Source organism: Rhinopithecus bieti, unplaced genomic scaffold (assembly GCF_001698545.2).
Source record: "Rhinopithecus bieti isolate Rb0 unplaced genomic scaffold, ASM169854v2 scaffold_15133, whole genome shotgun sequence".
Taxonomy (NCBI): domain Eukaryota; kingdom Metazoa; phylum Chordata; class Mammalia; order Primates; family Cercopithecidae; genus Rhinopithecus; species Rhinopithecus bieti.
In genome coordinates, this window is record NW_016808815.1 from 155,208 (window position 1) to 182,289 (window position 27,082).

A 27,082-nucleotide genomic window follows, 5' to 3' on the forward strand; every position below is an offset into this window, starting at 1 on the left:
GTTGAGAGACTTAGAAGTAATAGGATTGATGCAAAACCTAAACTATGGGTTAATAGAATCAACAGAGAAAAAAATGCAAACTATTTCCTTACCTAACCAGAAAAGAAATGACAGTTATGTTGATGCTCTCCTCGACCTGCTATAGGGCAATTCAGTGGGGCTGAGTGGCTAAGGTTTCATATAAAATTGCATAGAAACTGTTTTGATCTATATTCATCACAATTCTAATCATTTTTTTAAAACCACAAAATTTCCCTTTAAAATCTGGACTCCTTTACCTTAGAATTCATGATCATAGCCCAAAGACTATCAATTATTATGAATTAAGCCTGGGTCAACTGAGCAATCTGGCTTCTTCTATACTAAACCCAAGTGATCAAACACAATTGGGGAAAATTATATATCCACGCAAACTAAGTCTTTACCCAATTTTAACAACAACAACAAACTTGGGCATTGTAGGAGTTTCTATTTTCTGAAAAAGGCTGCAAGAATATCTTCTTATAATGTGACTTTAGTTAACACTCATTCATCAAGGGGAGGCAAGAATTAAATTCCCTTCACTTATATGTAGGCAGGCTCTTGACTACAAAGGAAGTGATGTTGCCTTCTGAGATCTCATTCTCTTAGAATGTTTGCTTAGAATCCCATCACAGACCATGAGAAAGTCCAAGTAGGCCATGCCAGCAACATGAGTATGCATCTTGAGAATAAAACCTCCAGACCCTAGTTAAGCTTCCCCAGTTGACACCACATGGAACAGACACAAGCTACCCCAGCCAAGCCCTCCCCAAATTGCAGATTTAAAAGCAAAACAAATGACTGTTGTTTTCACCCACTAAGTTTTGGAATGGTTTGTTATGCAGCGACAATAACCAGAATAGATTTTGATAGTTGGATATGGGATGCTGCCAAAACAAAAACTTAAAATATGTGTCATTAGCACTGAGATTGGGCAGCAGAAGAAGCTGGTAGCGCTCAAAGCCAGTGCCTGTCAAGCCAAAAGGGCCAAGGAATGGATGGATTTGTGGAAGCCTTAAAAGCTGTAAGAAAGGTGTTGGTGAAAGTTTAAAGGAAAGAAAATCTAACTGGAAGCTGAAACAAGCTTCTCTCTCTGCAATCTTTTACTAGGTCTGTGGCAAAAATCTAAGACTCACTCTCTCTCTCTCCGTGCATATACGAAGAAGAGGTTCAGTAAGCAGGGTGGTGACAGCCTTCCACAAGCCAGGAAGACAGCCCTCACCAGAACCCGACCATGCCGGTACCCTGCACATTTCCAGTCTCCAGAACAAGGAGATAATACAAATGATGCAGCTTCCTCTTAGTTCTTTGGGGATGCTTGCTCTCAGAATCCAGCCAGTATGTCAGGAGAAAACCCAAGCAGTGCATGGAGAGCAAAAAAACGGCCTCCAGTCCATTGCCTTAGCCAAGTTACTGGTACACACCCAACAGTAACTTGCCAGCCATGTGAGTTGACCATCTTAAAAGTGTTCCCCTATTCCCCAGTTGAACAGCCCAAGATCATAAGATGTGACACAGATAAGCAGTCTCTGACTAGCCTTGTCAAACTTGCAGATTTGTAAGCAAAATAAATGACTGATGTCAGTTCCTTTTGGGGTGGCCTGTTAATAACAATAGATAACTGATATAGGCATCATCTCCTTTATGTCTTCCTCAAGCTCCGGGTAAGGGTAAATGCCCCCCATTTCTGTTCCCAAAGAACTCTCTGTGAAACATTATCTTAGCAATTATTGTACTCAATTGAATTTAACTCTTCACTTGTCTGTCTCTCTTTGAGCTCAAGGATAATACCATGCTTTTTGAAAAATTATCTCCTCAAATATATTATGCTTGTCACATTCTCTCTTTCTTCTCCTCTGGAACTTTGATTAGACATGTGAAAACTTTGCAGTATATCTTTCAAGTCTCTCAGCTTCTCTTTCATATTTTCCATATTTTTGTCTCTGTGCAACATTCCAAAAAATCTCGTGGCCTAAAATTTCCAGTTCACTGTATCTCTCTTCAGCTGAATCTCATCTGCTGTTCCACTCATCCATTGAGTTTTAAACTGTGTGTGTGTGTAGTAATTGGATTTTTTTTCATTTCTAAAAGTTTTTTTTTTCCTCTCCAATATGCTAGGGCAATTTTATTTTATTTTATTTTTTAGTTTCTAGTCCCCAAAAATATCTTCAGGCTCACTTTTTCTTTGTAATGGCACAGTAATTTTATAGTCTACATCTACTAATTTCAATATTTGAAAGCACTTAAGGTGTGGATCGGCTCTTCCTTGTTTTGTTGGTTCTTTTGGGGTTTCTTTCCCTATAGGCTTAATTATTAGAAACTACTAATTTTAATAACAGGAAAGGTATTTATAGAAATTATTTGGGGCCATGGAGGAGAGTATATTTTTCTCCAGAGGGATTACATTTTCTTCTACTTGATACCTGAGGGTATGACTTTAAATGCACGAATTGACATTTTTTGGACCACCTAGGTGATACGAATTTTGGGTGGCAATCTGTGAGGGCTCGTTCGTAGTAATAACTCTTCAGGAATTTCCCACCCCTTGACCTGCCTTATTCTGCTCACAACAAATCATCTTTCCTTGCAGTCCCCTTGGCGTGGGGAATACAAGATTACCTCTGATTCCTCTGAGGGTGTAGCCCTTAGAATCCTAGTTCTATGGAGGAAGGATTTAATATTACAGTCCCTGAGTGTTTTCTGTATCCAAAGCCACAAAAGCCTTGAGCACTGAAGTTCATTAGCAGGTTCAGTAAGTCCACCCAGGACAAAGGTGGCTTTAGTACATCATTTATTTCCTACCCTCACCAATGTTTTGGCCTGATTTCTTACTAACCAACTGATAAAAAGAAATTCCTAATTTAGATGTGATTCAATTTATGTAATTTTCATATCAGGTTTTTGATACTTTTAAGAAGTTTTTTTCTTTTCTATATTGTATCCAGCATTTTTATTTGTTTTCAGCAAAAGTTGACCTCAGCCTGATCAGCCTTGTTATCTGTGTCCATGTCGTTTTCATCCTTGTATCCTCAGCATTCAGAACTGTGCCCTAGTATGCATAAGAACTTAATTAGTTTCTGACTACTTAATACATAGCTGTGTCTTCAATTTTGCATTATTTCCTCTCTCACCCCTGATATTTCCCTACCCTCTGTGCCCCAATTAAAGCTCTTTCACATTTTGCACATCTATTCCTGCATTTTCCTATTTTAATGAAGCTTTCCCCCCTGAATATGCTATTTACCTCATTATCTCTCTTATGGAAAAGTCCTCATTCTTGTCAACTTCCATAGCCTGGGGTCAGCATTGTTTTCATTCTCCATGACTGCTGTGGATAACTTTCTATTATTGGCCTTCATCCAAAATCTGATGCTCATCTGAAGTTTACCCTATTCTATTAAAACAGTCTTTTTCTAATTTTATTGCTATCACATGTGGACCTTCAGTCATATCTCTACATTTCTTGGAAGGTTTCAGTACTTGATTCCCAATATCTACCCCACCTCATCCCCTAATGCAATGCAGCACTATAGTATAGTGTTTAAGAGCACAAGTTAGATAACTCAAGGTCAAGTACCAAATCCACTCCTCATTAACATGTAACCTTGTGAGGCCAGCTAGTGTTTCAATGCCTCAGTTTCCTTATCTGTAAAATGAGAATGATATTAGTACCTCACAGCATTGTAAGAATCATATGGAATAATGCATATAAAGCATTTAGAACAGTATCTGCCACATAATAAATGCTCAATAAATTTACTATTTTCATTACTATGCTCTTACTTTAAAAATCTTCCTTCTGTATGTACATGATTAATTAACACCCTAGCCACAGTACTACTCAAAAAATCCATTTTTTTTCACTTGTACAAAACTCCCTAGACTATTATGTATAATGGCTTTTCTGAATTTTATTTACTTATTTATTTAGAGACAAGGTGTCACTGTGTCACCCAGGCTGCAGTTGCAGTGGTGTGACCATGGTTTACTGCAGCCTTGACCTCCCGAACTCAAGCAATCCTCCCACCTCAGCCTCCTGAATAGCTGGGACTACAGGCATGTGCCATCACGTCCAGCTAATTTTTTAATTGTTTGCAGCAATGGGGTTTCACCAGGTTGCTCAGGCTAGTTTTGAACTCCTGAGATCAAGTGATCCACCCACCTTGGCTAGGAATACAGGCATGAGGTAGTGTCTATAATAGGCTAGTGCTAAGAATACATGCATGAGCCATTGCTCCTGGCCTGAATTTTAATTTAACCCTTCTTAAGGTCTAGCTCTTACTTTTAGCCAACAACCTTTTATCTTACCCAGAAATTGAATCCATTTGAAAATAAGTATTTCAGAATTTCTCTACATTTACAACCATGCTGTCTTCTCTCTACTTTCTGGGGAAAAAATGTCTGTGTTTCCCTAAACTAGCTGAGTCTTAACTTCTACCCATTCTGTTCTGTCTTTTTATTCTTTATCTTCAATACCTTGCTCTACAAGAAAATTCCTCTAAACTTGACCAAGTCTTACTTATCCTAACACAAACTAGCTATTTCCCTCTTGCACCTGCTTTTTTCTTATGTTACTATCATACCTCTTCTTCTCATCTCCTTGGAAGAGTTATCTGTACTCTCTACTCCCTTTCCCACTGTCTTATTTCCCATTTCCCAATGTCTCACTATTAACTTCCAGACATCTACTTTTACCACATCACTTCTAAAATTTACTATTGAAATGTAAGTTGCAATCGCATTACCAAACCAAAAAGAAGCCTCTCTTCAGAACTTTTCTAACAACTCCTTTGCAGCATTAAATATATTGACCATCCACTTGAAAATTTCTTCCTTCACTAGCTTTCATGTAATTACTCTGTATTCTTTCTTAAAGTAATAGAAAGAAACTATAATGGTAGTCAAAAATCCATGTTCAAGCATAGGCCCCACTATTGCTCTTAAAACTCTAATTTCTTTATCAGCACTAGGGATAATATTTGTCTTGCTTTGTTCAGTAGTTTGTAATGCAAAAAAATAAAACAATGGATCTGATAATGCCATAAAAGACACGAAATATATAAAGCAGCTAAGTAAGATTTGATAACTTGGTAACAGATAGGATGCAGACAATGATACAAAAACACTCTTGCTACCAAATTGGCTATGAACTCCTGAAGGACCCAAAGCTGTGTATCTTACCTGGAAGGGTTTTTTTTACTATTAAAAGGTTTCCAAGCATCTTTATCAAAGCATTACCATGTCCATTAGGGCTTTTACCAGGAAGTTAGGAGACTTCAAATAAAAAAAACTCTGACTTACCTGAGCTCACTTTAAAATAAAAAAAAATAATTATTGGAACTACATTGGGGGAACTTTCATTTTGATACCACAGCAGGAAATCAAAATGTTAATGATGCATCTTCACATAAACAAACAAGTAAATGGAATCAGGCCAATCATGAGTAAGAGATATTACCAGTTCTTGGGGAAGGTGCCCTTGCAATTTCTAAGGAGCAAGGTTTCTTTGTAACAGCTGTGTCCATGAGATCACACAGAAAGTTCTCATTTTCTGAAGGAAATGTATCCAGAGAAGCAGATGGTACAATTTCCATAGTGTAATTTCTCTTCTTTGGATAGGACTCCTGAAAAGAAGAAAAAATAAAACAGCTTGGTGATGAAGAAATGGCCTTGTTTAATTTATAAAACTAGAAAAGATAATCAGGTTCATTAGTTCTTTCCAAAGTGATTGACAGCTGATGATTCATCTGTTTGAATAAATTATAGAATCATGTAACCCCAATGTCATCAGTGATATTTTTAAGAGTCCTCACAATTTAAAAGGACTGAATTTATTATTGGATTGTAAAGGCATTGCCCTTTGTGTAATATATATATATCTATTATCTAGTTGTGGCATAAACTGTTGGTTAACTAATCAATAGTCATTCCCAAGACTCTACTCCTTTGCCAGCCTCCTAGAGACAGCCATATAACTCAACTTTGGCCCATTAGATGTAAGAGGAAGTTTGCTAAAGGCTCATGGAAAAACATTTTTCCCCAGAGAAGAAGCTTATAAGGAGGTACTTTCAGAGCCAAGGCCATCCCCAAGCTCCTCTCCTTGGATGCAGTTTTGATATCTGGAACTAGGGCAAGCATTTTGTGACCATAAGGCAAGAATATTCAGATCAAAAAGGTAACAAGACAAGAACAGCAACAGAAGGATAAAAAGAGCCTGGGACCTTGATGATATCATTGAGCTGCTCAAATAGACCCAGGGCCAGTTTCTCCAGGCTTCTTACATAAATAATAACATTCTTACAGTTTGAGCTATTGCTACTTAGGTTTTCTGTCATTTAGAGTTAAATGTCTTGCCATCCAGCACACTAGTATTTTTCCTTGTAAATACCGTTAACTAATATACTAAGGTACTCTTTTCAGGTTAGGATAAAATGTAGGTCCAGTTCTATATGATTGATTATTTGATATATTCGAAGAATTATAATTTATTTCACTTTATAAGATTTTAATTTCTTGTACAAAAGGCATTAATTGGTCAACAAATACTTACTAGGCATCTATTATATATGTAATATAATATGCAGCATAATTATATATTATATATATAAATTATGTGCTAAATGCTGGACATTTTTTAAAACTAATGAGACAGAATCCTTGCTCTTAAGAAGTTCACAGTCTGCTGGAGAAGACTGTGAAATTCTGCATGATGAAATTCACAATTAATCATATTTTATTTTTGCTACAGATCCTCCTCAACTTTACAAAAAAACCCAAAGTAAGTTGAAAATATTGTAAGTAGAAACTGCATTTAATACACTTAACCTACCAAACAGCAGAGCTTAGCCTAGCCTACCTTAAATGTGCTCAGAACACTTAATTAGCCTACACTTGGGCAAAATCATCTGGTAACACAGTACCAGACTGCAGAGTATTGGTTATTTACCCTTGTGATCTTGTGGCTGACTGGCAGTTGTGGCTTCCTACCACTGCCCAACATCATGAGAGAGTATCTATCATAGGGTATATTGCTAGCCTAGGAAAACATTCAAAATGATGTACAGTTTCTACTGAACATACACTGCTTTCACGCCATTGCAAAGTCGAAAACTCGTAAGTTGAGCCATCATGAGTTGTAGACGATCTGTATGTGCTACCTTTATAAAGTATGCTTCACAATCGAGAAAAAGACAAATAAGAAAATAAACTAATACTTTTGAAAAATCTCTCTAAGTATATTCTAGGGCTGATAAAGATTTAGTATGAATTCCTAGTTTTTCCACAGGGATACTACAGTACAGCAGAATTCAAGGTCAGGGTAATTGCTTTCAGATCACACCAGACCCTCACACATCAGAGAGTCAATTATGGTCATGATACTCCATTGAAAGCAGGAAATTGGGAGTAATTTATTTTTAACAACAAAGGGTGACAAAGTAGAAGGCCTCCAGAGGAAAGCAATCAGGATGGCATATAATTTTGAAACCATGTCAGAGAAGAAATGATGAAAGGATCTGCAGTGTTCTATCCAGAGAAGCCTTACAGCCACATAATAGTTTTCTCAACGATTTGAAAGGCTATCCGTCGTAAACTAACCCACAAAGAGGGGATGGGGAAAAGTTACTGTGGTAGATTTATTCTAAAGCCCACAAAGACAAGACAAAGACTAATGTTTATAAGTCAAGAAGGGCAAATTTGGCTCAATACAAAAAATAATTTTCTATGAATTAATAATATTGTTTACCTTTCAAAATAAAAATACACTATAAAATTAGTTAAGAAATAGCATTACAAAGCAACAGAAGGAATTCCACATTCCTGAAAATCTTCCAGCAGAATTATCTGCTGATAAAACTGTGGATGAAACACATTGTACAATGAGTCCAGCAGGTTATTATAAGCTCCCTGAAGGCTGGAATTTGTCGTGTTCACCACTCTATCACTAGAATCTAACACAGATCCTGCCAATAGTTGATGAGTTGATGCTCAATAAATACATACTGATCAACTGAACAGTCTCTAGTGTCCTTTAAACAAAGTTAACTACAAGTTAGAGAAATGATTTTTTTCAAATGTAAATTATTTTGCCTTTCAGTTGTTAATATTGTTCACTGGTTTGCATATAAAAAGTGAAAAACTGAGATTACAATGATAAGACTATAAAGATTCTATGAAAAAAGAGTCTCCAGTTAAACTCCCAGTTCCATCCTGAAATTAAATTAGTCAAAACAACCCATGGATTAGTTAAGGTGGAATTTTACAGTGTGTATGAACACTTCTGAGGATTTTTAAAGCCTTGAAAACCACTTTGAAATTTAACCACAAAGAATGGGTTAATTAGCTTTCTTCCTTAAAAATGAAGTATATATGTTTATTAGAGAATAATTTGAAAATATAAAGAAAGAGGAAAGTAATCATATGAAAAACCAGCATGCTGAGATAACTGAGGATAATATTTTGGTGAACATCCTCCCAGACTGTTTCACTCTGTGAATGTGTGTGGACATGTGAGTATGAGCAAAGGAAAGAAAAAATATTTTAAACAATAATGAAGTGCTCCCTCTTCTGCTTCCTAATGGAGGGCCATAATTTCTTTTCAGAATGTAAGTATTTATAGAACCTGCCTTCCTTAGGGAAGATGAGGTCCCCGAGGGAAGGAGTTGGTAAAAACGAAGATAGTGAAACAATGCTTTTGTAACCAAATATTTCAGTGTCAAAAAACAGAGGTATTTCAACAAAATATCTCACAAGAGACCCTCAAAAGAGGATATGCAAGATTTTTTTTTTAAATGGATCCATGTGTGTCCACTACTCAGTTTAAGAGGTAGAATATTACCATTATATCATTGAAACCTTCCCCCCAATCCACCCCATGTTCATCTTTCCAATCCTACCCTTTTTCCTCCTCTACCAAGGCTAAATGGTTTCTGAACTTCATGTTTTTAATTCCTTGGATTGTGATAAATTTTAACTATACATGTAAGTATCAATAAAAAATAAATTTTTAGTACTGTATGCTTTCAAACTTTATATATATAGTATCAAATGCTCTAGTTCTGTGATTTTTCTCAATCAATAATATGTTTCTGAGTTTCATCTATTTTCAGTATGGTACAGGAGCTCATTGTTTAAGGATACCACAATTCATTTAGACATTCTCCTGACAATGGACTCTTAAATGTTTCCTAGGTGTTTTGTTATTTAGGATAATGTTATTATAAATTTTCCCATACAAAGTCTCTTGGAGCAAGTAATCAGGGTTATGCTGCCTATTCTAGTAGTGATGGGAAAGAGTCAAGAACAGACAGCAGACGAGAAAAATAAATGAAATCAAGAGATGATAATGAGAATGGAAATTGTATGCCATGGAAATTGTATGCCCTGTAGATTCTATAGAATCTTGAGAATGGCATTTGCAGTTTTCTACCCAAAGTGGCAGGAGGGTTCAAAGGATATTCTGTAAGTCTTATTAAAATATTATATATAAGCATAGTATTATATAAAATATTTCCTAATGTGTTATTTAACTCTAATGATATATTTTGTACCCTTTTCAGTGACAATTATATGTCTACATGATGAACTTGGGTCCCAATATATACCTGGTCGTAATTTATCTAGCCAATCCTATCATATTGAAATTGTAATGTTTTGCTTTGAAGGAAACATTCTTGTTTATATATTTTGTCTACATATTCAACTGTTTTGAAATAGAATTCCTGTGATAATAGGTGTATGCCTTATGTTTACATAGAATTGAATCTGTATCTGGACTTTCTAATTGGTTCCATATATATGTCTATTCCAGTAGAGGCATACCTTAAGGTGTATCATGTTTTACAGATATTGCATTTTTTACAAAATGAAGATTTATGGCAACCCTGCATCGCACAAATCTATCAGCACCATTTTTCCAACATGTTCTCATTTTGTGTCACATTTTGGTAATTATGCCAATATGTCAAATTTTTCATCATTATTATTATATCCGTTATGGCCATCTGTGATCACTGAGCTTTGATGTTACTGTTGTAATAGTTTTGGAATGCCACAATCCACAATCATATAAAATGGTGAACTTAATGCATAAGTGTAGTATGTGTTCTAACTGCTCCACTGACTGGCCATTCCCCTGTGTCGTCTTCTCCTAGGGCCTCCCTATTTCCTGAGACACAACAACATTGAAATCAGGCCAATCAGTAACCCTTCAAAGGCCTCTAAGAGTTCAAGTGAAAGGAAGAGTCACACGTCTCTCACTTTAAATCAAAAGCTAACAATGATTAAGGTTAGTGAAGAAGACATATCAAAAAGCTAGGCCTCTTGTGCCAAACAGCTAGCCAAGCTGTGAATGCAAAGGAAAAGTTCTTGAAGGAAATTAAAAGTGCTACTCTGGTGAACATACAAATGATAAGAAAGGGAAACAGTCTTATTGCTGATATGGAGAAAGTTTCAGTGGTCTGGATAGAAGATCAAACCAGCCACAATATTCACTCAAGCCAAATCCTAATCCAGAGCAAGACTCTAATTCTCTTTAATTCAATGAAGGCTGACAGAGGTGAGGAAGCTGCAGAAGTTTGAAAGTGGCTGTGGTTAGTTCATAAGGCTTAAGGAAAGAAACCATCTCCATAACATAAAAGTGTAAGGTGAAGCATCAAATGCTAATGGAGAAGCTATTGATGAAGATGACTACACTAAACAATAGATTTGCAATGTAGATGAAATAGCCTCATACCAGAAGATGTCATCTAGGACTTTCATAGCTAGAGAAGAGAAGTCAACGCTTGGCTTCAAACTTTAAAAGGACAGTCCAACTCTTTTGTTAGGGGCTAGTGCAGCTGATGACTTTAAATTGAAGCCAATGCTCATTTACCATTCCAAAAATGCTAGATTCCTTAAAAATGATGCTAAACCAACTTTTCCTATGCTCTATAAATGAAACAATAAACCTGGATGACAGTATGTCTGTTGGCAGCATGTCTGTTTACAGCATGGTTTACTGAATATTTTAAGTCCACTATCGAGAACTACTATTCACAAGAAAAAATTCCTTTCAAAATATTACTGCTCATTGACAAAGCCACTAATCACCAAAGAGCTCTGATAGAGTTGTACAAAGTGATTAATGTTGTTTTCATGCCTGTTAACATAACATGTATTCTTCAGCCCAGAGATCAAGGATTAATTTAGAGTCTCAAGTCTTATTGTTTAAGAAATACATTATATAAGGCTATAGCTGTCATAGAAAGTGATTCCTCTGATGAAACTGAGCAAAGTAAATTGAAAACCTTCTAGACAAGATTTTCCATTCTAGATGCCATTCAGAACATTTGTGATTCATAGGATGAAGTCAACACATCAACATCAATGTGTCTAGATGAAGTTGACTCTAACCCTCATGGAGGACTTTGATAGGCTTGACTTTGGTGGAGGAAGTAACTGCAGATGTGATGGATAAATAGCAAGAGAACTGGAAGTGGAGCCTGAATATAGGACTGAATTGCTGTAATCCCATGGTAAAACTTGAATGGATGAGGAGCTGCTTCTTATGGGTGAACAAAGTGTTTTTAAGATGAAATACACTCCTAGCGAAGATGCTGTGAACATTGTAGAAATGATAACAAAGGATTTAGAATATTACAAAAACTTAGTTGATAAAGCAGTGGCAGGGTTTGAGAGGATTGACTCCAATTTTGAAAGAAGTTCTAGTGTGAGTAAAATGCTATCAAACAGCTTTGCACGCTACAAAGAAATCTTTCATGAAAGGAAGACTCAAATAATGCAGCAAAACTACATTGTTCTCTTATTTTAAGAAACTGCCCACTGATTTTGTATCCTGAGACTTTGCTGAAGTTGCTTATCAGCTTAAGAAGCTTTTGGGCTGAGATGATGGGGTTTTCCAGATACAGAATCATGTCATCTGCAAACAAATATTATTTGACTTCCTCTTTTCCTATTTGAATACCCCTTTTTTATTCCTCTTGCCTGATTGCCCTGGCCAGGACTTCTAATACTACGTTGAATGGGAGTAGTGAGAGACAGCATCCCTGTCATGTGCTGGTTTTCAAGGGGAATGCTTCCAGCTTTTGCCTATTCAGTATGATGTTGGCTGTGGGTTTGTCATATACAGCTGCTATTATTTTGAGGTATGTTCCTTCAATACCTAGTTTATTCAGAATTTTTACCATGAAGGGATGTTGAATTTTATCAATGATCTTTTCTGCAGGCAAGCAGAGATCCAAATAATGAATGAACTTCCATTCACAACTGCTACAAAGAGAACAAAATGCCTAGGAATACAGCTAATAAGGGAAGCAAAGGACCTCTTCAAGGAGAAGTAAAAACCAATGCTCAAGGAAATCAGAGATGACACAAACAAATGGAAAAACATTCCATGCTCACAGCTAGGAAGAATCAATATTGTGAAATTGGCCATACTGCCCAAAGTAATTTATAGATTCAATGCTATTCCCATTAAACTACCATTGACATTCTTCACAGAATTAGAAAAAAAACTAATTTAAAATTCATATGAAACCAAAAGGAGCCTGAATAGCCAAGTCAATCCCAAGCAAAATGAACAGAGTTGGAGGCATCATGCTACCCAACTTCAAACTATACTACAAGGCTACAGTAATGAAAAAAGCATGGAACTGGTGGCAAAAACAGACACACAGACCAATGGAAGAGAACAGAGAACTCAGAAATAATACCACACATCTACAACAATCTGATCTTTGACAAACCTGACAAAAACAAGCAATAGAGAGAGGATTCTCTATTTAATAAATGGTGCTATGAGAACTGACTAGTCATATGCAGGAAATTGAAACTGGACCCCTTCCCTACACCTTATACAAAAATTAACTAAAGATGGATTAATGACTTGAATGTAAAATGTAAAACTATAAAAACCCTAGAAGAAAATCTAGGCAATACCATTCATGACATAGGCATGGGCAAAGACTTCATACCAAAAATGCCAGAAGCGATTGCAACAAAAATAAAAATTGACAAATGGGATCTAATTAAATTAAAAAGCTTCTGCATAGCAAAAGAAACTATCAACATAGTGAACAGACAACCTACAGAATGGGAGAAAATTTTTGCAATCTATCCGTCTGACAAAGGTCTAATATCCAGAATCTACAAGGAACTTAAACAAATATACAAGAAAAAAGCAATCCCATTAAGAAGTAGGCAAAGGACATAAACAGACAGTTCTCAAAAGAAGACATTCATTCACCAAGAAACATGAAAAAAAGCTCAACATCACTGATCATTAGAGAATTGCAGATCAAAACCACAATGAGATCACCTCATGCAGTCAGAATGATGATTATTAAAAAGTCAAGAAACAACAGATGCTGCCTTGTTGCAGAAAAAAAAGGAATACTTTCACACTGTTGGTGGGAGTGTAAATTAGTTCAAACATTGTGGAAGATAGTGTGGCAATTCCTTAAAGATCTAGAAGCAGAAATAGCATTTGACCCAGCAATCCCATTATTGTGTATATACCCAAAGGATTATAAATCACTCTATTATAAAGATACATGCACATATATGTTCACCACAGCACTGTTCACAATAGCAAAGACATGGAGTCATCCCAAATGGCCACCAATGATAGACTGAATAAAGAAAATGTGATACATATACACTATGGAATACTATGCAGCCATAAAAAGGAATGATATCATGTCCTTTTCAGGGACAAGGATGGAGCTGGAAGCCATTTTCCTCAGCAAACTAATGCAGGAACAGAAAACCAAATACCACATGTTCTCATTTATAAGTGGGAGCTGAACAATGAGAACACATGTACACATGGGTGGAAAAAACACACACTGGGGCCTGTCAGAGAGGCAGGGGGAAGAGACCATCAGAAAGAATAGCTAATGGATGCTGGGCTTAATAGGCTGATCTGTGCAGCAAACCACCATGGCACATGTTTACCTAACAAATTTGCACATCCCGCATATGTACCCTGGAACTTAAAATAAAAGTTGAAAGAAAAAAAAAAGAAAGAAACTGTCACAGTCACCTAAGCACCAGCAACCATTACTCTGATCAGTCAGTGGCCATACAAATCAAGGCAAGACCCTCCACCAGCAAAAAATTATGACTCACTGAAGGCTCAGATGATCATTGGCATGTTTTAGCAATCAGGTATTTTTAATTAGGTATGTACTCTTGTTTAGACATAATGCTATTGCACACTTCATAAACTACAGTATAGTGTAAATATAACTTTAATATACATTGGGAAACCAAAAAAATTATGTGGCTAACTTTGCTGTAATAGTCACTTTATTGTGGTGGTTGAAACCAAACTCACACATTTCTGAAGTATGTCTGTACCAGAATTACACTGTCTTGATTAGTGGAGCCTTTACATTGATTTTACTATTTGGTAGGATAAATCTTTCCTCATGTTCATCTTTTCCAAGGCATTGATTATTAACTTCATGTTTATTTTTAAAAAAGAAAATTTTGAAACATTTTGTTAAGTTTTCCTCAAATCATTCCTTCTCCTTTGTTCTGTATCAGTAATCCATACTTCCATATACACAGGCACTAAAAGAACCTGGGCTATGCTTAACTTTTCATTCTTCTGTTATCCCAATAAATCCTCAAGTCCTATACTTCGCCATTGAATTCTACCTTAAACACATTTATTTCTCTCCACCCCAGCTACCGCATGCTAGTCCAGACCACCATCATATTTCACCTGAACTGCTGGAACAACTTCCAAACTATCCTCCTTGTCTCCTGTCCTGCCTCTCTTCTAGAATCAATTTATTTTCAAAACTAGCATGAAGCTTCTAAGAGTAAGGAACGTCAAAGCAAACTCATTTCTTTTCCTTATAACTTTATTTGATGAGAGAATCATAAAATGCTAGTCATAGTACATGTTGATTCTTTTTAAACATTTAACATGGTCTCTCATAATATCTCAGAATTTCCTTGCTGAATGATTTCATTAAATACATTAATGATCTAAATAGTAAACTCATTTAATTAACAAGATAGGAAAGAAGAAACAAGATTCCTTGACTAATAAGTTTAAACATAATCCCATTAGTTGATAAGATAAATGGGATTAATTTCTAAAGACATACTTATTTAGCACCTAGCAAAATTCCATGTTCATAGGACTCTATGAATATATGATGAAAAAATAAATGCATAAATTACTATATCAGTTAGAATTTCATGGCTTACAGCCTCTGTTAGAATTAAAGCACCATAGGGGCAAGAACCATGATAATCCTCTTCATATAGTACGCACTTAATAAACATTTGTCAAAGTCTGAAACAATGTCATCCAAAAACCATCACAGATTCAAACTATCACAGATCCGAAACTATCACAAATTCTCCACTATGGGAAGAATTGCAACTTATATTTATGCAGTGTTTTATCATCTGCAAAGTGAATAGTATTTTATTTGCCCAGATGATTCTCATTTAGCCCTCACAACAATCCAGCCAATGCTACTATCACTGCCATCTAGAAACTAGGACTGAAATTATTAAGTGACTTGTTCAATATTAAGCATCTTGTTAATGCAAGTGTTAGGGAACCAACCTAGGTCTTCTGGCACCAGATCTAGTGTTCATGTGATTGTGTCAAAGATAAAAATAACTATGACCAGATATTTATTGCCAGAAGTAAGGGAAAGAGGACACTGCACATTGTTAGTTAGTACCTAGCTCTGCCCATTTTCAAGTCTTTGTATGTCCCCTTCCCTACACTGGGAAACCTTGACCTTAATACACAGATTAATTGTCAATATATCCTCGATGGTTAATCCTGGTAATAGGCCAGAGGGATTAAAAGGACTGCAATGCAACAATTTCTGACTCCTTCAAGACTTCATTTTCTCCAGTCCAGCAATATTGGGCTCAAAATAGATTAATAGGTTTTGCTTTTTTCTTGACATTTGGCCTCTATCATTTTTTTTTACAACTTTTAAATATGCAATTTTTGTGGGTGTACAGGAGGTGTATGTATTTATGTGGTACATTTGCTATTTTTATAAAGGCAAGCGATATGTAATAATTACATCATGGAAAATGGGGTAACCATCCCTTCAAGCATTTATCCCTTGTGTTACATAAGTCCAATTATACCCTTTTAGTTATCTTAAAATATACAATTGTTATTGACTATAGTGCCCCTGTTGTGATATCAAATACTCTATCTTATTTATTCTTTGTAACTATGTTTTGAACCCAATAACCATCCACAACTCCCACCCTCAGACCTCCCACTATTCTTCCCAGCCTCTAGTAACCATCATTCTACTCTCTGTCTCCATGAGTACAATTATTTTGACTTTTGGATTCCCCAAATAAGTGAGAACATGTGACGTTTGTCTTTCCATGCCTGGTTTATTTCACTTAACATAATGACCTTCAGTTCTATCCATGTTGTTGCAAATAAAAGGATCTCTCTTTTACGGTTGAATAGTACTCTGCTGTGTATAAGTACCACAGTTTCTGTATCCATTCTTCTGTTGATGGACACTTAGGTTGCTTCCAAATTTTTCTACTGTGAACAGTGCTGCAACAAACATGGGAGTAGAGCCATCTCTTCTATATAGTGTTTTCCTTTGGGGGTGGGGGGTGTATATAACCAGCAATGGGATTGCTAAATCACATGATAGCTCCCTTTTTAGTTTTTTGAGGAACCTCCAAACTATTCTCCATAGTGGATGTCCTAACTCACATTCCCACCAACAGTGTACCATGGTTCCCTTTTCTCCACATCCTCACCAGCATTTGTTATTGCCTCTCTTTTGGATAAAAGTCATTTTAACTGGGGTGAAATGATATCTCATTGTAGTTTTGATTTGCACGTCTCTGATGATCAGTGATGTGGAGCACCTTTTCATATGCCTGTTTGCCATTTGTATGTCTTCTTTTGAGAAATGTCTATTCAAATCTATTGCCCATTTTCTAAGTGGGTTATTTGATTTTTTCCTATAGAGTTGTTTGGACTCCTTTTATATTCTAGTTATCACCTATTAGATTATTAGTTTGCATTTTCTCCCATTTTGTGGGTTGCTTCTTCACTGTGTTGTTTCCCTTGCTGTGCAGAAGCTTTTGAACTTGATGTGCTCCCATTTGTCCATTTTTGTTGTGTTGCCTGTGCTTGAGGGGTATTACTCAAAAACTTTTTGCTCAGACCAAATGCCCTGGAGAGTTTCCCCAAACTTTTCTTATAGCAGTTTCATAGTTTGACATCTTAGATTTAAGTCTTTAATCTATTTTCATTTGATATTTATATATGGGGAGAGATGAGGGTCTAGTTTCATTATTCCGCATATAGGTATCAAGTTTTGACAGCAGAGAATACTGTGCACCCATAAAAAGGAACAAGATCATGTCCTTTGCAGGGACATGGATGAAGCTGGAAGCCATCATCCTCAGCAAACTAACACAGAAAGAGAAAACCAAACACCTCATGTTCTCACTCATAAGTGGGAACTAAACAATGAGAACACATGGACCCAGGGAGGGGAACAATACACACTGGGGCTTGTTGTTGGGGCAGGGGGAGGGAAAGCATCAGGATAAATAGCTAATGCATGTGGGGCTTAACACCCATGATGGGTGGATAGGTGCAGCAAACCACCATAGCAAAAGTTTACCTATGTAACAAAACTGCACATTCTGCACATGTATCCTGGGATTTAAAATAAAATTAATTTAAAAAAAAGAAAAGACTGTTTTTTTCCCAATGTATGTTCTTGGAACCTTTGTAAAAAAAATGAGTTCACTGTAGATGTGTGGATTTGTTTCTGTGTTCTCTATTCTATTCCATTGGTCTATGTGTCTGTTCTTATGCAGTACCATGCTGTTTTGGTTACCATAGCTCTGTAGTATAATTTGAATCCAGGTAATGTGATTCCTTCAGTGTGGTTCTTTTTTTCTCAGGATAGCTTTGTTTCTTCTGGGTCTTTTGTAGTTCCATATAAATTCTAGAACTGTATTTTCTATTTCTGTGAAAAATATCATTGGTATTTGAATGGGGATTGCATTAAATCTGTACATTGCCTTGGGTAGTACGGACATTTCAACAATATTGATTTTACCAATCTATAATATGAAATATCTTTTCATTTTCTTCTATCATCTTTAATTTCATTCATCAGTATTTTATTGTTTTCATTGTAGAGATCTTTCACTTCTTTAGCTAATTCCTAGTTATTTAATTTTGTTTGTGGCTATTGTAAGTGCAATAACTCTTCTGATTTCTTTTTCAGGTTGTTCACTGTTGGCATATAGACATACTACTGACTTTTATATGTTGATTTTGTATCCTGACACTTTACTAAATTTATTAGTTCTCATTTTTTTTTTGGTGGAGTCTTTAGGTTTTTCCAAATATAAGATCATGCCAGGTGTGATGGCTCACACTTGTAATCCCAACACTTTGGGAGGCCAAGACGGGTGGATCATCTGAGGTAAGGAGTTTGAGACCAGCCTGGCCAACATGGTGAAACCCCATCGCTAGTAAAAATACAAAAAAAAAATTAGTTGGGCGTGGTGGTGGGTGCCTGTAATCTCAGCTACTCAAGAGGCTGAGGCAGGAGAATCACTTGAATACACACACACACACACACACACACACACACACACACACACACACATATATATCCAACAAGAATACTTTGACTTCTACCTTTCTGGTTTGGATGCCCTTTATATCTTTCTCTTGTCTGATTGCTCTGTCTAGGACTTCCAGTACTATGCTGACTAACAGTGGCAAAAGTGATAATCTTTGTTGTGTTCCAGATCTTAGAGGAAAGGCTTTCAGTTTTTCCCCAGTCAGTATGATACTAGCTGTTGATCTGTCATATATAGCTCTTATTATGTTAAGATATGTTCCTTCTATACTCAGTTTTTTTAAGGTTTTCTGCGATGAAAGGATGCTAAATTTCATCAAATGCTTTTTCAGCATCAATTGAAATGATCATAGGGTTTTTATCCTTTATTCTGTTGATATGATGTATTATATTGGTTGATTTGCATATGTTGAACCATCCTTGCCTCCTAGGGATAAATCACACTTGGTCATGATGAATGATCTTTTAATATATTGTTGAATTCAGTTTGCTAGCATTTTGTTGAGGATTTTTGCATCAATATTAGTCAGAGATATTGACCAGTAGTTTTTTTTTTTTTTTTCTTTTCTTTTCTATGGGTCTTTGTCTGGTTTTTGTATCAGTCTATTGCTGCCCTCGTAGAACGAGCTTGGAAGTATTCTCTCCTCCTCTACTTTTTGGAATAGTTTAAGTAGGGTTAGTATTAGTCCTTCTTTAAATGTTTGGTAGAATTCAGCAGTGAAACCATCAGGTCCTAGGCTTTTCTTTGCTGGAAGACTTTTTATTACAATTTCAATCTCATTACTTGTTATTAGTCTGTTCAGGTTTTGGATTTCTTTATGGCTCAATTTGGATAGGTTGTCTGTGTGTAGTAATTTATCCATTTCTTCTGGGTTTTCCAATTTATTGGCCTATAGTCTCTCATAGAACCCACTAATGATCCTTTGAATTTCTGCTATATAGGTTGTAATGTCTCCTTTTTCATCTCTGACTTTATTTATTTGGAACTTCTCTCTTTTTTTCTTAGTCTAGATAAAGGTAGGTCAATCTTAGTCTGGCTAAAGGTTTGCCAATGTTTATCTTTTCAAAAAAACAACTTTTTGTTTTATTGATATTTTGTATTGATTTCTTTATCTCAATTTCATTTATCTCTGATCTGATTTTTAATATTTCCTTTCTACTAATTTTAAATTTGGTTTGTTCTAGCTTTTCTAATTCTTTAAGATGCATCAATTGGTTGTTTATTTGAAGTTTTTCTTCCTTTTGACTTAGGCATTTACAGGTACTGCTTTAGTACTGCTTTCACTATATCCTATAGATTTTGGTATGTCATGTTTCCATTATGGTTTGAGAAATTTTTCAATTTCCTTCTCAATTTCTTCATTGACCCCTGGTCATTTCAGGGCATATTTTTTAATTTTCATGTGTCTGTATAGTTTCCAAAATTCCTCTTGTTATTGATTATTTGTTCCATTGTGGCCAGAGAAAATGCTTAATATTATATAAATTTTGTTGAATGTTTTCAAATTTGTTTTGTGAGCTAACATATGGCCTATCCTTGAGAATGATCCATGTGCTAAGGAAAAGAATATGTATTCTTCAGTCATTGAATGAGATGTTTTGTAAATATCTATTAGGTGAATTTGATGTATAGTATAGATTAAGTTCAATGTTTCTTTGCAGATTTTCTATTTGAAGATCTGTCCAATGCTGAAAGTGAGGTGTTGAATACCTAGCTATTATTGTATTGGGGCCTATGTATCTCTTTAGCTCTATTAATGTTTCCATTATATATGTGGGTGCCCAATGGTTGGGTGCACATATATTTACAATTGTTATATCCTCTTGCTGAATTGACCCTTTTATCATTATATAATGACCTTCTTTGTGTGACTTGTCTTATAGTTTTTGTCTTGAAATCTACTTTGTCTGATATAACTATTCCTATTCTTTTTTGGTTTCCAATGGCTTGGAATATATTTTTCCATCCTTTTATTTTCAGTTTATGTGTATTTTTATAGATGATGTGTTTTTTGCAGGCACAGATCATTGGCTCTTGTTTTTTCATCCATTCAGCCACTCTATTTGAAATTAGTCTTCTCAGACTCTCATGCAGTATTCTCTTCCCTCTTTCCTTCTGTCCTTTCTCTCTTTTAGTGAAAGTGATTTTCTCTGGTGCTATGATTTAATTTCTTTCTTTTCATTTTTTGTATCATTGTATGCTTTTGGTTTGAGGTTACCATGAGCCTTGCAAATACTATCTTATAATCCATTATTTTAACTGGTGACAATTTAACAATGATTGCTTGAATAAACAAACATGCAAAAAGTAAACTAATGAAGGCTCTACACTTTAACTTTGTCCCCTGCTTTTAACTTTTGTTGCTTCTCTTTATATATTATTGTATTGTGTATGTCTTCAAATGTTGTTATAGTTGTTATTTTTGATTGGCTCATTGTATAATCTTTCTACTTAAGATATGAGTAATTTACACACCACAATTACAGTGCTATAATATTCTGTGTTTTTCTGTGTGCTTATTATTTCCAGTGAGTTATATACCTATGGATGATTTATTCTTACTCATTAACATGCTCTTCTTTCAGATTTAATAACTCCCTTTAACATTTCTTGTAGTGCAGGTCTGCTGTTGATGAAATCCCTTAGCTTTTGCTTGTCTAGGAAGATCTTTATTTCTCTTTCATGCTTAAAGCATATTTTCACCAGATACACTATTCCTGGGTAAAAAATTTTTTCCTTCAGCTGTTTAAATATGTCATGCCACTCTCTCCTGGCCTGCAAAGTTTCTACTAAAAAGTCTGCTGCCAGACATATTGGCGCTCCACTGCATGTTATTTGTTTCTTTTGCTGCTTTTAGGATCCTTCCTTTATCCTTGACCTTTGGGACTTTGATTATTAAACGCCTTGAAGTAATCTTCTTTGGTTTAAATCTGCTTGGTATTCTATAATCTTCTTGTACTTGAATGTTGATATCTTTCTCCAGATTTGGAAAGTTCTCCAATATTATCCCTTTGAATAAACTTTCTACCCCCACCTCCTCTTTAAGGCCAATAACTCTTAGATTTGACCTTCTGAGGCTATTTTCTAGAGCATATAGTTGTGCTTTATTGTTTTTTCTTTTGTTTCCTGTGTTTTGTGTTTTGTTTGTTTTGTTTTTTGTTTTTTTGAGAGGGAGTTTCACTCTTGTTGCCCAGACTGAAGTGCAATGGCACGATCTCAGTTCACTGCAACCTCTGCTTCCTGGGTTCAAGCAATTCTTCTGCCTCAGCCTTCAAGTTGCTGGGATTACAGGCTCTCACCACCATGCCCAGCTAATTTTGTATTTTTAGTAGAAATGGGGTTGTCCATGTTGGTCAGGCTGGTCTCAAACTCCTGACCTCAGGTGATCTGCCCGCCTTGGCCTCCCTAAGTGCTGGGATTATGGATGTGAGCCACCGTGCCAAGACTGACTGTGTATTTTTAAACAGCCTGGTCTTGAAGCTCAGTAATTTCTTCTGCTGCTTGATCAATTCTACCATTAAACAACTGATGCATTCTTCAGTGTGTTGATTGCATTTTTCAGCTCCAGAATTTCTACTTGATTCTTTTTAATTATTTCATTCTCTTTGTTAAATTTATCTAATAGAATTTTGAATTCCTTCTGTCTTATCTTGAATTTCTTTTGAGTTTCCTCAACACAGCTATTTTGAATTATCTGTCCCAATGGTCATGTACCTCTGCTTCTCCAGAATTAGTTACTAGTGCCTTACTGCGTTCATTTGGTGAGGTCATATTTTCCAGGATGGTCTGGATGCTTATAGATGTTTATCAACGTCCGGACACTGAAGAGTTAGGTGTTTCTTGTAGTCTTCGCAGTCCAGACTTGTTTGTGCCTGTCCTTCTTGGGAAGGCTTTCCAGACACTCAAAGAGATGTAGCTTCTAAGCCCAATAATGTTGTAGCTTTTGCAGACTCATAGAAGTACCATTTTGGTGATCTTGGATAAGATCTGAAATGATTCTCTTGATTACCAGGCAGAGACTCTTGCTCTCTTTCCTTACTTTCTCCTAAACAAATTGAGTGAGTGTCTCTCTCAATCTCTCTCTCTCTCTCTCTCTCTCTCTCTCTCTCTCTCTCTCTCTCTCTCTGCTGAGCCCCCTGGAATTTGGGGTATGGTGATGCAAATACCCCTGTGGCCACAGTCACTGAAACTGTGCTCTGTCAGACTTGAAACCAGCACAGCAATGGGTCTTGCCTCAGGCACACTGTAAACTCTACCTGGCTACCACTTCTGTTGACTCAAGGCACTAGGGCTCAGTGATTAGCAGGTAGCAAAGCCAGCCAGGTCTGTGTCCTTCTCCTTAGGGCAGCAAGTTCCCGTAGGTCCTGGGTGGGTCCAGAAATGCTGTTTGAGAAGCAGAGATAGAAGTTGAAAACCTTCTAAGTTTACCTGATGTTCCTTTCTACTGCAAGTAAGCCGGCTCTCAAACCACAATACAAAGTCCTTCCTAGTCTTCTCCTTACCGTTTTTCTAAAGACTGATTATGGATCCTAGACTTGTTTTTGTACTTGAATTTTTATAATAGTAGCAGGCTTAGGACTGTGTTCTCTGCCTTGGTCTTTGACAGCTCTCTTCCAAGAGACTGATGTCCAGTCCCTGAATCCTAAACAGGTCCTTTAGGCCCTGTGCCACCTTAATGTACAGCTCCTGGGGGAATGTATAGCTCTGATGCTTTGGCTTACTTAGATTGCTTTATCCTACTACTGTCAATTGTGCAATGTGTGGACCAAATAATACTGCTTCCAAGTAACTAATCATGCATACTGACAGCACTTAATAAGTAAAGAGAACATTATGCCTCCAAAGAAAAATAAATACTAGCAATAAGAAATCTATATAATAAGCATTCATATGTTGTTTACACTGTGTTTCTATAAAATCTAAAACCATCAGTGGTGGGCAGAATATTACAAGTCAAACTTTATTAGTAACTCAGTAAAAGGTTCTATGCTTCAGTAGAGAAAAGAGTTATAAAAATTCATCATGGAGCTATGTGGATTAGCAATACTATGAAAAAAATATGAGGAGTTACAGCTGACAGTATGAGTCAGACTGCAACACGCCAGTTAAAGAAATTAACGTGACATTAGCTGATTTAATACAAGTATGATATTTAGCCTAGAAAGAGTGACAGGCCTCCACTCTTCTGTGCTAATTAGTATTGGGAATGATTTGGCTTCACAGGTTCATAAAAGGCAGGCTAACTGGATTGTGCTGAATTTCCTTTAGTAAGACAGTGCAAGGTTTTATTCATCAAAGAGACGTGGGGAAGACTTGGCCTTCTGACTTACGAAAGATCTTAGCAACAATCAGGAACCCAGATGTAGACACAGTAGTTGCCCAAAAATACCAATAATGTAGTTTTTCAAATCAGAAATGAGGTGACCTAGAGGCATTTCTAGACACTTTGATAGGGCATGTCAGTGAACTTGCTTCCTAGCACAGCTCTATTCTTGGCCACATGGGAAACTAAAGCATCTTACTTGACACTGGGGGTGGAGGCGGGGGGGGGCGGGAATCACACATGGTGCACTTGGCTTGGTGCTGGAGCTGATATTTGAGGAGGGACAAAGACCAAATAGACTGTTTTCTGTGAACATAAGTGAGGAAAATGGTGAGTATTAAACCCATGTCATATGAGAAAAAATTAAATAAGAAAAGGTGCTGAGGAATGTGTATGACAAACATTTAAAAGGTAAAAGAGTGATCAGAATTGTTATCTATCTCTAAGGGAGTAGAAATAATGCAATGGTGAGATGGCAACAGGGACAGACATTGCAGCTGATGATAAGATTTCTAACAATTAGAGCTTTGCAGTATAAAACTGGCTGCTTAGCAAGCAGCAGATTCTGTGTTCCTGGAGTCTTCAAGCCTAGCCTGATCTACACAAGGCATCTTCTGAGTGTAGAAGACAGCAGTTTGAATTAGATGAGTTTTAAGATGCTAAGTAAATGAGACAATCAGAATAGAATTTTTGTATTAGTACTATGGTGCAAACTACCTGCATATATTCACTTCTTCCTGAATTTTTTCTGATAATGGGGAAAGTAACACTAATACAAGAGAGTGTGGGTTTATGGCTTTTTTAAAGTTAGCCATGACTCACAGTTCCTAATGACTCAAGGTAGGTAAAAGTTTTTGGAAGTGGTCTGACTACTCTGACATCTTCCCACAACATCAAGAAAAGTATCCCCTGAAGATTTACAATGACATTCAAATTAGAAAACTACAACATGAATATGAAATCAGAAGAAAATAACTTCTTTTAAAAGAAGATTCTTTAGGTGGGAGCAAAGAATAAATGACAGAAAGGCAGCCATGGGGGAAGGAGCATCACGTAACAGTGGTAGGCAGAATAATGACTCTGAAAGATGTCCATGTCTGAATCCCCAGAAACTAGGAATACATTATGTAACACCTAGTAAAACGAACTTTGCAGATGTAAGTCAAGGATCTTGCTATGAGGAGATCATACTACATTATCCAGGTGGCCCAGTATACTCAGAAAGGACATTGTAAGTGGAAGAGGGAGAAAGGAGATCCAGCGTCAGTGAGGCAACATGAGGTATTTGACTGGCTGTCACTGGTTTGGAGCTTGAAGTTAGCCATGTGTATTAGTCTGTTTTCATGCTGCTGATAAAGACATACCCAAGACTGGGTAATTTATAAAGAAAAATAATTTTAATGGACTCACAGTTCCATGTGGCTGGGGAGGCCTCACAATCATGGCAGAAGAGCAAAGGATGTCTTATATGACAGCAGGCAAGAAAGAATGAGAGCCAAGCAAAAGGGGAAACCCTGTATAAAATCATCAGTTTTCATGAGATTTATTTCCTACCATGAGAACATTATGGGGGAACTGCCCTCTTAATTCAGTTATCTCCCACAGGATCTCTCCCACAACATGGGAATTCTGGGAGCTACAGTTCAAGATGAGATTTGGGTGGGAACACAGCCAAATGATATCACCATGAATCAAGGACTGTGAGCAGCTCATAGAAGCTGGAAAAGGCAAGAAAACAGCCTCCAGAAAGGAAGGCAGCCTTCCCTACAGCCTCCAGAAAGGAAGGCAGCCCTTTCTATATTTTTGACTGGTAGGTCCCATTCTGGACCTCCAGAACTGAAGAATCATACATTTGTGTTGTTTCTTTAAGCCACTAAATGTGTGGCAATTTGTTACAGCAGCATTAGGAAACAAATACAACAATATACCAGCAGAAGACATCACATAGGAGGCATGGGCTAAAAGAAGGACATAAAAATGGACACCAGTGGGAACGTACACCTTACCATTTTGCACTATGACTCAACATTTAAAGATGGTGATTCTCTCTCGGTTTTAAATTTAATGCAATACCATTGCAATACAGTTTCTCTCCCACTCCAACTTAGTTCTTGACAAGTAAGCCTAACGTGCATTTGGAAAAATAAATGTGTGACAATAGCCAGGTATCAACTTGAAAAGAGAAAGGTAACGGAGGGGATGGAGATAAACCTTTATCAGATATTTATGTAAACTACAAATGGTTCTGGTACTATAATTGAAAGGCAAGAGAATAGAAAAAAATACTTTAAAAAAAGTTTCTGATTCTTGCAGAAATTTATTACATTATAAAGGTGGTATTTCAAATCAGTAAGAAAACCATGAGTTATATAATTGTCAGTGAGGTAACCAACTGGTAATTTAGAGAGAAATAATAAACTTGAACTATGACTACATTCCTTATATCAAATTAATCCTGCTAAAGGTCTAAACAATTAGCAAATATACTTGTTATAATAATATTGAAATAAGAATAACTTTTGGCCAGAAGCTGTAACCAGACACATAACCAAAGTTGTAGAGAAAAAGATTGATAAATTTGAATATATACTACTATTAAATTTGTACAAAGCAACTAAAATATAAAGATCAAGAGACAAATAAAACATTTTGGAAAATTCTTTGACAAATATAAGAAAGGGTTAATCTCTTTAATATACAAAGAGAATAATTGAGATGAAAGAGACTATCAACCCAAGAGAAAAAAAATGAGCAAAGATTAGAAGCAGTTACAAAAATAACTAGAAAATTCTTATATGAAAAGATGCTCAACTTCATTTATAATTAAACACATGTAAATTAAAGCAACATGACACACCATTCTTGATCAAATTGCTGTAAAATATACAGTGTTAGTGAGGGTTTGAAAAAAATGGGTACTTTATATAAAAGTTAAAAGACTAACCATCTGTTAGTCAAAGTGTGAATTGATGTAAACCTCTTTCTGGCTAATTTGTCATTTGTTACAGGAGATCTTTAGAAAGCAGATCTTTAGACAGCATGGACTTTAGAACTTTTGCCATGTTAAAATTTTTCCCTCACCTGGGAGCAGATGGGATTGAT

At 36.2% G+C, this 27,082-nt stretch overlaps 1 protein-coding gene across 1 annotated transcript in view; it reads right to left on the reverse strand.

Annotated features, from left to right (window-relative positions):
• ANKS1B (ankyrin repeat and sterile alpha motif domain containing 1B) overlaps positions 1-27,082 on the reverse strand; it is a 626,390-nt gene that overhangs the window by 109,662 nt on the left and 489,646 nt on the right. The window contains exon 10 of the mRNA XM_017887238.1: positions 5,480-5,645. Within this exon, the coding sequence (XP_017742727.1) occupies positions 5,480-5,645 (166 nt within the window). The remainder of the gene's footprint in view (positions 1-5,479; positions 5,646-27,082) is intronic.